At 41.8% G+C, this 17,247-nt stretch overlaps 1 protein-coding gene across 1 annotated transcript in view; it reads left to right on the forward strand.

The window, feature by feature from the left end:
- LOC150080917 (uncharacterized) overlaps positions 1 to 17,247 on the forward strand; it is a 408,289-nt gene that overhangs the window by 378,390 nt on the left and 12,652 nt on the right. Inside the window, exon 18 of the mRNA XM_090380855.1 lies at positions 6,841 to 9,031. Within this exon, the coding sequence (XP_090236981.1) occupies positions 6,841 to 9,031 (2,191 nt within the window). The remainder of the gene's footprint in view (positions 1 to 6,840; positions 9,032 to 17,247) is intronic.

Raw genomic sequence — 17,247 nt, forward strand, 5'->3', positions numbered from 1 at the left:
ACTAAACTCCTAGCATTGGTGAACACGCAAGTATACCTGCACCTGTTTCTATTCTTAGCTACCCTAACACAACCCATGTGTTTACTTGTACCACAATGGCTCCCAGCAGTCTCTGAAATACCATGCATCTTGTTTTTCAGGCTTCTGCTCATTCTAATAGAAGCAGTGCAAGAATCTCTTTCACCTCTGCCAGTGGCTACTGTCAATCTATTGGTCTTTGTCTCTCCCCAAGCTAGCAGTTTTCCGACCCACCTAACACTGCCTCGATAGCATCAGCAAATATTCTTGCACCCTTTCTATTTAAGTGTATCCCATCCCTGTAGAAGCAATCTCTCCTGTTAACAAGTACAGTCCAGGCTGAAAAAAATTCTACCCCTTGAGCCTTGCACAATCTTTCCAGGGCCGAATTGATCGACAAGGCTCTCATCATATACTCCCTCTTATCGTGTCTGGGCAGAATTGCAGACACTTTCAAATTCAACCCTAATTCTCGGCTTTTGTTCAACAGTGACCTGTACTTGTTAAGTAATTCTGCCGGTCTCCTACTGTTAATATTATTAGTGCCAACGTGTACAACTATATCACCTTTTGTGCCCTTAAAAGATGATATTCGCTCTACAACGTCATCAACCTTTGCCCCTGGCAGACATACCCTGGTCCTGTTCCACCTATCTTTTTTACAAAGCATGTTCCCCGTTTCCCTGACAATAGAGTCACCAACAACTACTAGTTCCTTCGGGACCAGCGCATTCTGCCTTGGGGGTTGTCTCTGTGTCACGCGATGCCCAAGTGCAAGCTCTGGCGTTGATGTGGGCAGCTGAGAGCTTGATGGGCCCCTCAATTTAGTTTCTTCGAGGCCATCCACCCTGTCCTTCAAGCTCTCATATAGGCCCATAAGAACGCCGAGTTGTTGCCTGATATCGATACACTCCTTGCATCGCGCACACACAAAGACATCCCCCTTGGCAGTATCATGTCCCGTACCCGATTGCTCTGCAAACATCAAGCAAACAGTGCATTTTATAAGGCTGTGAGTCAGAGGACAACTGCCCCCCTCAGTTCTGCTCTGAGACAAAATTGAAGCTTCTAGAGACTAAGCACCTGCGAGGCGATCTGATTGAGGTGGATAAGGCCTTGAATGGATTGAACAGGCTCAATGCTGATGAGATTCTTCCTCTTGCTCAGATTACAAACCTGAGACTGCATAGATTCAAACTGAGGAAAGACAGTTGTAGAATATATATGCAGAAATTTGGCTTTAGCCAGCGGATAGTTGATTGCCGTAACAAACTTCCATCTATCGTTGTGGAAGTTGATAGCGTACATAAATTCAAAGCCGAACTAGACAAACATTTGAAATGAATGGATTAGTGAAATGGGAAGGGTTTTTTTTTTTTTTTTTTTTGGCTGATGCTGTATAAGCTTGCTTTCTTAAATCATGTGCCTCTACTAATGCTAATGCTAAATACACGCCACGCGGTTTACAGTCATAATAGGCTAATGCTTCTTGACTTAGTGCTTTTGCAAAAAAACAAACAAACAACGAACTGTACGACAGTTGGAAGGAAGTACGCAGTGGAGAATCTCACTTTACCTATGTATTAACTCTGTAAAGAGTTAATACATAGGTAAAGAGTTAAAACTTTTGTGCCATTCTGTCTATATTATAGCTAAAACATTGAAACGTTGAAATATACCATTGTAAAGATCATTATTATTATTCAGATCACTATTAATAATAGCATATGTATTATTGTATATACACACACGAGTTCACTGTGTATGTTACTTATGTGTGTATATTAATCAATAAATATTCATTTTTTGCAAATACAGCAAGCCCATCACAGCATTAGGCTAGGGGCATGAATTCAGTACAAAGGGGACAAATATAAAAACAAATACATAGTATATTCTATATATACAGGGTGTTTCAGTTAAACGTTTCAGAACTTCTAAGAGGGGTAGGGTACATCCTGACAACTCGAAATCATATAGCAATGTGGGGTCGGAAATGCTTTCCTGAAGCGGTGTTGTACACAGAAGCACCATAAAGAAAAGAGACTGTAAGTGAGAAATCGTTTTAATAATACATGAAAAGAAGCAAAAGGTACATGGATTAAAGTAAGTGTTCGAAGTTTCTTCCACGGGCTACAATGCACGCCTCACATCTCCGACGCATGGACATCCGAACATTCTGGAATACTCCAGGCGAATTTCGAATTTCTTCGGCAGCTACTGCGACTCTTGCAACCAGCTCCTCAGCATTGTCAACAGGGGTGTCATAAACTAGCGATTTCATATGATCCCAGAAATAAAAATCAAGACATGATAGGTCGGGTGACCAAGCAGGCCAACGCACGGGACCACCACGTCCGATCCACTGTTGACCAAATGTGACATCCAGGTAGTTACGAACATCTCCGCTATAATGGGTAGGGGCTCCATCGTGTTGGAACCACATTGTCTGTTGCGTCGATGCAGAAATCTGTTCATCTCTCAAAAGTTGTGGCAATACTTGCTGCAGAAAGATCAAGTAGATAGGTCCGGTTAGACGACACGGTAACAGGTAAGGTCCGATGAGGTGATCTCCCATAATACAGGCCCATACATTGACCGAAAATCGAATCTGTGCTGCACGACGTCGTATTGCATGCGGGTTCTCGACCGCCCAGATATGGTCGTTATGCGTGTTGAAAATTCCTTCCCTTGTGAAGGATGCCTCATCGGAAAACAACACTTCAGCAGGAAAAAGGGGATTTGTAGCACATTTTCCAAGTTACCACTGTGCGAAAGCAATACGAGGTGCATAATCCTCCGGTTGCTGTGTCTGGACACTCTGCACGTGAAACGGATGCATATCTTGTTCTCGGAGAATCCTCCAGACGCTGCAATGGGAAACCCCGACTGCGTTTGCTAGACTTCGTGTACTCGTTCTTGGATTCCCCTGTACATGCTGCAGCACATACTGTTCGACGGCTGGAGTCCGTGCTGTTCTTACCCTGTCCCTGTCAGCTCTTTCAAATGAACCTCTCTCAGCTAACCTCTGGTGCAGTCTTGCAAGGAAATTATGACTGGGAATACGCCTCGTCGGATATCGTTCCGCGTACAAACGCTGTGCGGCTGGCCCACTACAATTTGCAGCCCCATACGCCAAATGCATATCGGCTAACTCTGCGTTCGTGTAATCATCCATCCTACTAACTTGGCGTTCTTGTTCAAGAAATTCGAAATTCGCCTGGAGTATTCCAGAATGTTCGGATGTCCATGCGTCGGAGATGTAAGGCGTGCATTGTAGCCCGTGGAAGAAACTTCGAACACTTACTTTAATCCATGTACCTTTTGCTTCTTTTCATGTATTATTAAAACGATTTCTCACTTACGGTCTCTTTTCTTTATGGTGCTTCTGTGTACAACACCGCTTCAGGAAAGCATTTCCGACCCCACATTGCTATATGATTTCGAGTTGTCAGGATGTACCCTACCCCTCTTAGAAGTTCTGAAACGTTTAACTGAAACATCCTGTATATATATTAACAATGAATATGAATTATAATGATCAAAAATATATATTGCAGAAAATCACATTTGGCTCTCGGATGCAGTTACTGGGTTGCAGGCAGGCAACTGTTTTTATTTCTCATCATTTGATTGGAAATGAGACTCCTGTTGGCTTCATAGTTGAGCAACCTCTTGCAATGAACGTTGTGATAATTTATGAGATGAAGGGATGCATTGGGGAACATCCTGTCCATTTGTTTGAGTCTGTAGAGTTTGGATTTGAATTGTTGATTTCTTTAAATTTTCTTTGTTGGTGGGAGCTATTATGTTGGCTAAGTTTGGTGAATCGGTTGCAGAGGTAATTAACTTTGCAAGAAGCATGACTCCAGACTCGTTGATCATCTGTTTGCAGAGGCTTTGTTTTTAAATTTTTATAAAGCTATTACCTGAATATTGTATGTGGAAAACGAAGTTTACTGTTTAGCCATCTAAGAACCCAATACTCTAGGGCAAGGAATTTATTCACGGTTCCTTGAGTAGCACCAGACCAGATTTCGGAAGCATAAGACAGAATGGGAAAAATGCATCTCTGAACATGGTTTATGACTGTTTTTCTGTCTTGAATCGCTGCTGTTTCTTGCTTGATCACCCATTTTGCTTTTTGAATTTTTTTAGCAACATGTGAGAATTAAAGGAAAGATTTTTGTCAAAAACAATTCCTAGGTCTTTGTGAGCATATACATTTGGAACTGAAACATCTGCAATTTTAATTTCTATGTGGTTTGGTTGTTTCTGTAAGGAATAAGTTAATTGAGCAGATTTGTTTGCGTTTATAGTCAGATCGAGATTCTTTAGATACTTGATGATTCCGCACATCTGTAAATTCGCATCATGGCTAACCTTGCAAATGTCATCACAGGATTTGGAAATAATAAACAACTTTAAATCATCGGCATAAATCCAGAAGATTTCGATTTTCTTGTAGAAGTGGTTGTAGAGATGCTGAAAATATAGTACTGGAGAGAACACCTCCTTGAGGAATGCCTGTTGTGGTTGTGACGAGAATATTATTGGTGGGGAATATTAGTGGGGAAGATGAGATTTCTGTGATTTAGGTTGTACTGTAGATAGAATATAATCATTGAGTCAATGAGGAAATGATTTTTTTAGTTTTTCAATGACTTTCTTGTGATCAATGTTGTCGAAAGCACCTTTGATGTCTAAGTAAAAGACATCGCATTGTGCTTATCCTGAAACGTAGTTTGGATGCGCACAATGGTGTCAGCTAGGCTTGTTGTTGTGTAGCGCCCTCTAGGACCCAAATGCATGTTGACAGGTACATTAGCGAAGATTGCATCCTGAAGATATAGCAGCATGATCTTATCAATAATTTTAGCGATTATTGACGATACAGCAATTGGACGATAGCTTATATTGGTATTATTACTAGCCTGTTTTGGAATCAAGGTAATTCTAAAAGTCTTCCATTGTCTTGGAAGGAATGGCTGAAAATGCACCTGGAAATAATATGAACTAAAGAATCAATGATGAATGCACTGGACATTTTAATAATAAAACTAGGGATGCTGTCAGGGCCTTCACTACTACTATCAATTCGTAATTGGTTAATAATTTTCTGAACTGTATTGTTGTTTACAAGTTGGTTGATTAGCAGGGCTTGATTGGGCAGCATTTCATGTTACATGCAATTTATGTGTTTATAAGAATTGAATTCTTTAAATTTGTTTTGCATATCTTCAGTGCAAATGTCAATATTGCATGTTTCCATATTGAATTTTTTCCATTCCAGAGCCTGATCATGCTGCAAGGTAGCTCTTGTTTCTGAAGAAAGTGCTCTTTTATTATGCTTGTGCATGAACATGAAATAATTTTTATACGCCTGAATTTTTTTTGAGCTGAAACAATGCTCTGCTCTTTTTATACTTTATGTATGTTGATGAAGTGCCGTACTTCTTCCACTGCCTGTGGCATTTTTGTTTCCTTTTAAAGTATGGTTTTAAATGGGATTTGAACCACGGTTTGGATTGAAAAGAAAGTCTTACGAGTTTGGATGCCGACTCTGTTTTTAATTGATTCAACCATTTTATTAGTATATACTCAGTGACCACTGAATTAGGGCCATCTTCCTAATAGCACGTCCACCACACTCACGGATAACTGCGCTGTTCGCCTGGGCAGAGACTCCACTAGACGTCTGTAGGGATATACAGCGATGCTGCCTGAATGGCTTTCCACAGTGTCGGAATAGATGACGGTAGCGTGCCCATAAGCCTCACTTCCCTTCCAGAACATCTCAGGTGTTCAGTTGGAATGACGTCAGGCGAATTTGGAGGCTGATCAACATCCATGATATCATCACTGTGTTCCTCGCTTCATTCGTGTCATCGTGCCGGCCCGATGACACGGTGTATTATCGTTTTGGGAAATCCCGTTTCTGTTCGAGAAAAAATGCAACATGTCAGGGTGTTCAATGTTTCACTGGTTCGGTCTACCAGCACCTCTAGCTGCCTGGCTTCCGAACCAATGAAACGTTGGTCCATACGCACCAGGGGTTCTAGTTCATGGCAGCAAAACATGCCCCGTATTAAGTAATCACTGCCACCTGGCTGGACAGTGGGCATGGACTCGTGTTGCTTGCGCTACACACGAAAGCATCCATTGGCGCGTCGCGGCAGGCATCCATATTGTATTGTATGTCAACTGTCGCACAGTGACAGCCGCTAAGCCCGTAAAGCGCGCTGCACCCTTCGCTCACCACGAACAACCACTTTGCATAATCCTTTACAGTTCTGTCTACGGGTGGTGGTTTTACCCGTTCGACACCATTCATTTTTTACACCTTAACCACAGTGGGCGTAAGCAACCGACAAGTTGTGCCGTTTCCGATATGGAAGCACCCGATGGAGTACTCCCGCAATCAAGCCCTTTTTGAAATTCCGTGATATCATAAAAAAAATAAATATCTAATATAAAAAATAAATATATATCGCAACCTTGTTTAAATATATTTAAGGTAACTAATTTACAACTTTGCTTCATGACTGACTGATATAAAATGCCATGATGTAGAAGTATATGAATCTCTTTAACAATCCCTTCTTCCAATTAATAGCATCTTTCATTGATAATAATTCCTGTCAACATTAATTAACGATTTTCGTTGCATACTCTCAATGGGATTTTGTTGCACTTTGTTACTTTATATACATTACTGATGTAAGGTGTCGGTAAGCTTGAATTTCTTACAGTGATATTCTAATAATCAGATGTGTTACGTAATATGTGTCTGTGCTAAGGCATTTATTTGTTATCTTTCAGACTCTTCTCCTCCTGCAACACGATACAGTCTCAGTTCCACGCAGCCCAGCGTAACTCCTGCTAACCTCAGTCCGCAGACTAATACTAAGTCAATTCTCAGCCGCATCCGCAAGCACAGCATCCGCAGCATCCGAGGAGGAAGCACGAGTCCTACCGATATTGACCAAGCATGTCCGTTTACTTTCGATGATATCCTAAAGAAAGCCCAAGCAATTTCTGCAACAAAGAAGAAAGAATCATCCGAATCAGAAAAACCAATACGAGACACCTCGGAAAGAAACGAAGAAGAAAAGTCTCGGATATTACAGTCCCTGGTGACTTCTAACTCTTCTCCAAGTCAAAGACGTATGAGTCTGGATGAATTCTTTCGAATGAGCGAAAGAAAGATTCAAAGCAATTTGAAGCGGGAGAAGTCCCACGATGGCACTTCTCAAACAAAACTAACAGATGACGGGATGGCAGAAACAAGTTTCATGACTACCAAGCTATCACCGCTATTTGCCCGTCAACGGACGCCATCGTTCTCTGAGCTACCAGTACAGGAAATGTCTGTAGAGCAAAATTCATCGTCGGATAGCATGACGGGGGAGCCTAGAACCAGCGAAGTATCTGTTGATATCTCAGTGTCTACTAAGTCTTCCCCGCGACGATCTGACCATGAAGACATTGAAGATGACGAAGCAGACAACAATGAACGTGACAGTGAGGAAGAGAAACCTACAAACCCTCTGCACTTAATCCCCCCAGAAATCAGAATCACTCCTGAAGATTCAAATTGTGATATTTTAATTGAACCGTCACCTGATCCTCAGCCTGACGATTGTACCTTTGATAGCGAAGGCCACTCTGAATCATCAGGTATCTTTCTGGAAGTTCCACAGCCTTATATTCCCCAAGTGCACCAAGATATCCCAAGCAAACCCCTCGATGTGCCTCAGATTAACGTCCTATCCATTCCAGATTCAAAACCCAAAAGAGAGTTTCCAATATCCCGGAAGTATTCCATGGATTTACCTACTCCCAAAATACTCATAACTTCAAACATGAGTTCATGCGATTCCGATGAAATGAGTCCACCTCGCACTCCGAACCCAGTGAAGCCTATGAACTACCTCAGTCCCCTAGCTGTGATTTGTTCAAATTCAGACCGCACCATATCGGAGTCTAATCTCAGTACGTCGGGTTATTCATCTTTGTCTAGTCCTGGACTGTCAAGGTGTAATTCCAGCAGTCCTCTAACGGACGACATAGAACCACAGCATTTATCCACTATCAGCAATAAACTGGCAACACCCCATAAAAGTCCTAATTCGATTTCCCCTTCATATTTAGTACCTAAATATGAAAGACAGTTTCAGTTTCCTCAGCTGTATCATTGCTTCGAAAACTCTGCTCAGGGCATGGCTGCAAAAAGGAGATCCTCTGTAGGAAGTGTGGGCCTAACGATGCGAGAAAACCACCATGGCAAAAATAAGTTACTGTTTAAAAGTCCAGTGCATTCCTTCAGCACTCATGATTCCATCGAAGATGAGGGCATTGGAGTAGAAATAAATTTTCAATGCGCCACACCTGACACAATGCCTGATAGTGTACTAAACCCAAGGGATCGCCTCGCACACCAGAACAACTCTGTAAGCAATACGGAAACTGCAAAGCCTGATGATGTTGCAGAGAAACGTGCAGTCTATGGAAGAGGGACGGAAGCTGTAAACCCCATTGTTTTAGTTGTGCCGCAAGAAAGGGAGGACCCTGCTCCTCGTCTTTTGCTTCACGGCTCAAAACCAGATTACTACGATAGAACAGACAGCGGAGAATACATAGAACATCATAAAAGACGCGAAAAGCGGCCGCCTTTCCTTCGCCACACCTCTTGCTCAAGTCAACTTTCAGAGGAATCGGAAAGTAGTGATCCTCCGGATAGAGATGGATCAGAACAAAGAGAGGAGATTTTGTCTCCTCCAGCTGTAGACATTCCACCCCCTGAGAGAGCGTCGGGTAGGCAGTTTTCACTAAGATGCAAAATCCGTGGTTCGTCAAGTCTTCATCCTGATAAACGGACGTCTGTGGATCATGATGAATCACGGTGTAAGCGAGATGGTCCGAAGACCCAAAAACGATTCTCCTACCCTTTGTCTTCCGCCCCTACAGTACCGCCTGCTGGTCGACAGGGAAGATTACTTCCAATTCAAAGGTAAGTGAAATCTGAGTTGGAAATGATTGTTATTGATATGTAGATACCTGTTGTGGCGGTCTCTCCAAGGTTCACCCATATACCGATATATAGATACCTGTTGTGGCGGTCTCTCCAAGGTTCACCCCTATACCGATATATAGATACTTTTTTTTTTATGTGTTCAAGTTTGTACGTACCTCGGGGTTCTCCCCCCCCCCCCCCACATTTGCTGCTGGGTCATCTGTGGTGTAGCATAATGCCAAAGCCGACTGTTTGTGTGTAGTGTTGGTTTGTGTAGAAATATGCTGTTATGGACCGGCAACTGGCGTCTTAGCAGACAAAAAGTGACGAACAGCAGGTCAGTCACCTCCTGACTTTCATCCCTGACCAGGGATGAAAGTCAGGAGACCTGACCTGGGAGGCGCGTCAGATTTTACTATTAGCTCAGGCTGATCTTTTCCAGAACCAAAGGTCTGGGGAGAAGCCTGGGTAGTCAGAGGAATAGAGTGGGGGGGGGGGGGAACAGGGAAGGAGAAAGTAATAGAAATAATAGAAAGTAATGGAAACTGGGGTGATAGTATGAGGCATCCCCAGAGAAAAGGAAGTGAAGAGGTACAGTAGTCTAGTAAGACAACTAGACAATACATAAAGCAAACATTACGATTTGCATCGTAATGTTTGCTTTATGTATTGCATGTAGGTGTGAGTTTTTCAGTTTCATGGCGAGAAATGCAACGAAAATGCTTTTCGTTGCATTTCTCGTTGCATAAGAATAAGAACCATGAAGGTTCTTATTCTTATTTGCAAACAAATAAGAACAAGAACAATGTACAGTACGCAGAAAGAAATAAGAAAATAGATATGGCATTTCAAAGAATGATAGTGGCCGGTACTGTTTTCGTAATAAAACGAAAAAAAATAAAATAAAAAAAAGTTATAGAACACATCCCGATCTCTCTCTCCATTTATATTATAATTCGAACCCGGTACCCATTATATTACTAGGGTATTAATCGGATTATTATCAGCTTTTACATCAGAACGATGATTCGGCTGCACATGTTACCAGCAGTATGATTGTAGCTTTATTAAATTTGAAATCATTCAATTTACTTATTGATAAATTGTAAATAATATGTATTATTTTAACATTAAATATCACTAGCGTATAGTGTGTATTTTAAATACACATTGAAACAGGTGTATTTTAAATGCTCATTGAAACAGGATCCTGTTTCAATGAGCTTCCAGAATGCCATTGCGGCCCTTTTTTCGCACAAAAATAGACCTGATAGGCTTGCTTTCAGAAATACGTTTTCCGAGAGGGAAGTAACAAAAAAAAAAACTGTTGTGGCGAGAAAAAAACAGCTGGCATTGTTAATGAAAATTGGACAGATAGAAAATTTAAAAAAAAATAAATAAATAGTTGATGGCTTTGAAAATCGTGCTATTTTCGATTCCTACAGAGATCTTGTAATCAAGATGATTCCAAACTGTATACAACAAGATACATACTATTGTGGTGACCTTTCCTAACAAAAAATAGTGGTAAAATCGAAACGGAAGGCATGTGAGATTCTTTCAGAAAACCGGCACTTGATAACGCTCATGTTATGGTAGGCCTGAAAACTAGTCACTGTAGAGGACTGAGCATTTGGTACATAGGCTGACCTTTTCATCTGATTACTTTGTGCGCAGAAAAGAAAGCTACATGTAGGCCTGACGCTCTAACCCCTCGGCTACAAGTGGTTAGCGCAGGAATGCAACAGCAATGCGTATGATTTGACCAAGGTTCAAGTCCACGTGACTAGGAAATACGATTAATGATTGTATTCATTTTCAGAATAATTAATTGTAAACTTCTCTTACTTAGAAGTTGTGCTAGAGTATAAACAGCAATGTTCTTCTGAAAATGGATGAATATTTGGACATTCACTACTATCTAGAAAGAAGTGCTAAAACAAAAGCCAGGTTGAAACAGTTTCAATTAACGCATGCCGCTGAAGTGAAAAAGGTTTTGAACCTTTTTCACCACCTTCGTTTTTAACGCACTGTATCCTCATCGGTAGCCTATGGATCAACTTTTGATAATACAAAAGCAGTATTTTGGTCAGTTTCTCCTTCAGCACAGATCATTTTAGCTGCTGATTGCGACGCTTTGGACCGGCCAGAAGCCGACGTTCCGGTTCATTCGAAAGGTGTTCAGCGGGGTTAAAGCATAGCTCTGAGCAGGTCAATCCTTCTTTTGCACGCCCTTGTCTTCAAACCAAGTCATTACAGTAATGTGCAGTAAGACACGTATACTGTCATGATGAAAAAAAGCGCCCTCCCAATATTGCTTCTACAGTGGAGAAAGTCGGCATTATCATTATGTTAACACTGTATAATAACACGTTTAAGTAAGGGTGAGGATGTTAAATTGTATTAATAATAAAAATGAATTACATAACAACATAATAATATAAATTAGTATGAAACAGATTCAAAACTTATGCCGTCTAAAGTATGCGTATGAGCCGAGACTTAGGCAGCATTTTTAATAGATGCGCAAATTAAATGAAAATACACTTGTCGATTCTCTTACCAAGGACCACTCTACATAAATTTCTTTCTCCTTTCATAATAAATAAATTTTCTGTTTATACTCCGGCACGACAACCAAGTCAGTAGAGTTTACAATAAATCGTCAATACAAATATTTATCGTATTTAGTAGTCACGGGCTTGAACCCCGGTCCACTCAAGAAACGCGTGCGATACACTCTCGCTCCTGACCACTGGGCTACGTCAAGCTTCTGTTATGTCCTCAGTATGAAATTGTTGGATTTGATACTGCAAAACATCTATTGTTCATCTATTTCTTTATATTCAATGAACTGAGAAATGCCGGAAACTGGCCTACACTGCCCGTTGATGAAATTTGTGCTACTTCCGCATTTATAAAACATCACTTTTCTTAGTGGGAACTTGAGCACCATGTAGTCACAAGCAACAATAACATAATTCCCAGTGAATAAAAGAACAGAATCTTCTTCTCTTGTTTTGGATTCTCCATGACCTTGGCAATAGAACTACATACTTATGACTAAGTTGTAATCATCCTTCTGATTTAATCTGGGTAAGGAACTTCCGAAATGGCAGTGAAAGATTTAACAACTATTTGTCTACCAAACTGTTGGTTCTACAACTCTTGTCAAACATTTACCCAAGAACATTAATAATTATTGTGCGGGCGAACCGTTTGGAAATATAGTGTATCTGTGTAATAGAACTTTCAGTGTGTGACCTCTGGCCTTGATCATTTATTATTTGATTCACGTTTAATGGGAGCAGTTGGAGAATCTGGTAAGTGCCAGTGCGAAATGTTTAAAAAAAAGTAATATTAGAAGCTACTATTCTTTCTTATATCTTTAAATAATTATAGTTAAAGACGACCACTAACCTATGAAGTTAATAACAGGAAAGAAAGTTGCGTAGTATGAATTTAAATTGTAAAGTGACAATGAACATTATGAAAAGTACACATTAATCTTAATAAAAATACTCATGGAATTAAGACCTTTCAAGGCAGAGTATAAAAAAACTGTACGAATGTGATAAATAGAGCCAAGTGCGTCATACCAAAATAAGTACCTCAGTTTGGAATACTGGTTGCTCAGATGGATGAACAGGGTGGTGGGCCACCCTCTTACTATCTCCAGATCTATCCACAAGCAAATCTGGGCACCACTCCCTGAAGACATCTCATCACGACAAGAAATGACCTCACGCTTGAGTGCCTACAACGGGAAGAATTGATGCTCCATAGGTGTCCACATTAAACTCTGGCCCAAAGAAGGCAAGAGGGAATCACCTGATTCCTATCTCCCTCTGCGGCTTGCACTGACATATATTGATTCCCTGAGGGACATGTTTCCGGCCAATTAACTTCGGATCTTTAATAAATTTGGCATCCACCCCGATATACTGTATTATGTGAAGACAGGCTCTACAGGAACAAAATCCTTAAGAGCTGTTACCAGATAATGAACCTACGATATTCACCTGCTCCTGGACATGTCTGACTGCTGGATTTTTCTTCCTTTACTTGCCTATCTGTATATGAAAAAGACTTTATTTTTGTTTTCATGCAATTGTAAATTTAATCCTGTAAATTTCCCAGGTCGAGCACGCATGTACTCTTTTACATTGTACATGTATTCCTCGCACCTCAGTTTGTAAATATTCACACTCTTCTGACACATCGCCGTCCCGGGGTAACCCAAGGTTTCTTGTGGTAAATAAATTGATTTTAATAATAATAATAATAATATTTCAGCTTTTGGAGGCCTCTTAAGCCACACTTCGCACGCCTATGTACAAACGCACTTCTGACTCCGAAGGTCTCTTCAGACTTCCCAACGTATAACGTTACCTGTTTATTTATTTATTTGCTGACTTCTAATAATTTATTTATTTACACTGAGTTATCACTGAATTATGGCCACTCCTATGAAAACTGAATGCGACCAGCTGACCACGTGAGGTACGAGAGTGCACAGTTAGTCGACCTACGTAGCATAGATAAGGTGTCAGTGGTTCATTAGGTAATAAAATTCCGAGCGTGATGGGTAAAAGGAAGGATTTATCGGACTTTGATAAAGGACAGATTGTGGGTGCTCGACGAGCTGGTGCCTCGATTTCCCAAACGACTGAACTGGTGGGGTGTTCGAGGGCCGCCGTAGTTAGTGTACCAGGACTGGCGTCAAAATGGTCAAACAACGACCCGACGGCAAAACTGCAAAGGTCAGCGAAAGGTTGATGTTAAAGGTGAGCGCCGGGTCCGACGACTCGTACAGGCGAACAAGCGCAGCACTGTTGAAGATTTGACTACCCAATACAACATGGACCAACCCGGAACAATATCTGGCATGACCATGCGTCGCACGCTCGCATAGCCCATACCAGCAGACAACCCCTGTGGCATCCTCTCGTAACCAAGGTTCATCGGCGTAAAAGACTCGCCTGGAGCATGCAAGTTGGACGTTAAAAGACTGGAAGAAGGTGCGCTGGTCGGATGAGTCACGTTATTTACTCCACACCGTGGATGGTCGTCAACAACATGAGGCTCTCGATCCATCATGCATGGTATCAAAAGTGCAGGCCAGTGGAGCCGGTTGTATGGTGTGGGGCATGTTTCACTGGCAGGAACTTGGACCCCCTAGTGCATGTGGAACAACGTATCACTGGTCTCCGCTATCGTCAACTGCTTGCTGATTGTGTTACGCTTTTTCCCGAATGGCGATGGTTGGTTTTTTGGTTTTGGTTTTTTTTTTTTTTTTTTAGGAGCATTAGCAACTAAGGCCATATTGCTCCGGGGATATGCGGTGGTCATTCCCTGACCTTTCCGCATCCTCCGTATTTGGTGGTCGCGGGTTCGAACCCCGGTCTAATCAAGAAGCGTGTGCTACGCACTGCTGCTCCTGCCCACCTGGCTACGGAGGCGCCAATGGCGATGGTGTATTCCAAGATGACGCGCCGAGCCATCGGGTACTTGTTGTGCAGGAATGGTTTGAGGAACACAATTCTGACTTCCAGCATAGTGGGACGGTCCCCCCGGCGCCCCCTACTTTCTCCTTGTGAGGCATGGGCCTGCCTCACTGACTTCTGGGGTTGCTACTCTATCATCCCCATATTTCTGCCTTAACCCCCCCCCCCCCAGCCTTCTGTCTCCCACCCACTCTATCTTTATGCTAGCGAATGTCCCACACACAAAAACTTAATTATGTCAAAACTACCGTTCGCCCATTCTTCGGCCTTTATTATGCAAGCATTATCCCCCTCACCTAAAGATCATCAAACCGACGATGATGGATATATGTATCGCATATATATGGATCTGTCGGTACGTACGTGCATGTAAAAGAGCGCGCGCGTTTTTTTTTTTTTTTTTTTTTTTTTTTTTATAGGTCCTAGCCTCTGAAATCTTAGGAAATTAGGTGGCAGGACCTGCCAGAGTGAAACTAAAACTACTGGGTTCCTGGTTTGCCTCAGCAGGGGTCCAGCGGCTAAACGACCAAATGAACAACGGTACATGACACTACACATATACAATATCCATACACTTTTAAACTTCTGGCATTTCCAGCAAACTGGCACACCCACAATGAAAGCAACGCGGAGATGGGGGAAACCCCTGGTGCCGTCTGACACTAAATACACCTTAATGTACACCTTAATTAATATCGATTGGCCTTAGACATTACCTTAGACATGCCATCCCAGTTGACTTTTTAGACTTCACTGTTAATATCCACTGCGATCCTAAAACCGAAAAAACTCGTTGCTCGAACCACCTGGTTCAACTCTGCCATGATCGGTGGTCTTCTTCTTCAAAAGGTATGGTCACAAGAAAATTTATTCCATCTGTGTCCTTTGCATTACAAAAGTCTATTCTAAAATGGTTCAGTCCGAGTCTCCACACTCTTTTTCTTCTAACTGTCCATGGTTCCCTTCGTGCTAAACTTGCTATGTTTAACGTGTCTGATTCATCCCTCTGTAACTACGGCAGCCCAGAAGACTGAGAGCATGTTCTTTTCACCTGTCTGTATTACTTGGATCTTCGTCAGCCTCTGTCTACTCTGTGTCAACCATTCTCCCCAGGCAATGAGTCTTCTCTCTTGGACTCCAAAGAAAAATTTCATCGTTTGCAAGATTTTGCACATAAAGTCTTTGCCAGACGTGGACAAATCATCAGTAGTGCCCCAATTTCAGGAACTACGCCTATTCCAGCTCTACCTCCAGTCCAGACCAGCATCTCTACCATCCCCATCTCGTGATACCACCACCATTCGTCACGACCACCATTTTTTTTTTTTTTTTTTTGCTCAAGTACTATCTTAACCACCATCTTCGACTTGGACAGTTGGTTAACAAACGTGTATGACGCCGAGTGACATCACTGTCTTCTTGACTTCTATTTCCTGCAAACTCAGGCGGGGTCTGCACCCTTACACTGGTGCAGGATGATTTTTTTTTATTTTTTATTATTTTTTTCCCATTTTATTAACTTATTTTTATCTTTATTTTTACCGAATTTTATTTTTATTTTTTTTTACTTATTTTTATCTTTAATTTTTCTGATTATTTTATTATTATTATTATTATTATTATTATTAATTTATTGTTAAAATTAACTTTATTTGCTCATACTTTGAATGATTTTGACATTCAGTACGTGACACTCGAGGTTTCCTGCGGTTCGCGCTCAGTTGTGGCCCGCCTCCTCGCGGCGTAGATGGGTATCAGGACGCACCACCGTGCTTGTTGCTTCCTGATAGCAAAGCGGCCAGAAACAACTAAACAACATAGCAAACACTTACACGGCACAAACATAGCAATACACACATTTCTGGCCTTTCTGCAGAGTTTTTGTACATCACAGTGTACCACGGCGGAATTGAACTAGCGTTTGGGAGCCGCCTTACATAAGACACTATACATGTGTACATGTCTACATATCGATTGGCCTCCGAACGCCCCCAATATGATATCAATCCCATAGAGCACTTGTGGGACACTATGGAAAGGCATATCAAGCGTCTGGATACACCAATCACCACCATACCTGCATTGCTGACCGCATTACACACAGTTGGGTTGGCCATACCCCCCCCCCCCAAACGCTTCCGACATCTTGTTGAATCAATGCGACGTCGGATAGCTGCTGTACTGAGGGCAAAGAAGGACCTACGAAGTATTAGGTAGATGTTCATAATTCAGTGCTCACTCAGTGTATATCAAGTAAATAAGGATGTCCCCGGGGGAGGTAAGCACGTGAGACATAAGTACATCGATAGAGTGCGAGCCTCTATAGCAGAAAGGAATCTAAATTGATTGCAGTAATACTTCAGTTATGATCACTTAATGTATGGAATGAAATCCCAAAAGATATTGAAACACATACACGAGAGACATCGGCTATACCGTACTGGGCAGATCCGTAATCATTACTCGTGCGAGTTGAAACATGGCTCTTCTACGTAGTCCTTGGTCCAACATGGTTATTCGAATTCACATCATGCTCGTTGAACACGAGGAAGTGGGCTTCATGTAGAGTTGTCCAATAGTCTTTCTCCACAATATATACGTAAACAGTCGGCCCGGAGATGGTTGAAGGATTTGAGATTGTTGTGTGGAAAGAGCTTTTAGAGAGACTTCAGGCGGTCTCCAGCCAGGAAGAACGGCGAGTTGTTG

This window comes from Mastigoproctus giganteus, chromosome 9 (assembly GCF_048544385.1).
Source record: "Mastigoproctus giganteus isolate SK-2022 chromosome 9, ASM4854438v1, whole genome shotgun sequence".
Lineage (NCBI taxonomy): Eukaryota > Metazoa > Arthropoda > Arachnida > Uropygi > Thelyphonidae > Mastigoproctus > Mastigoproctus giganteus.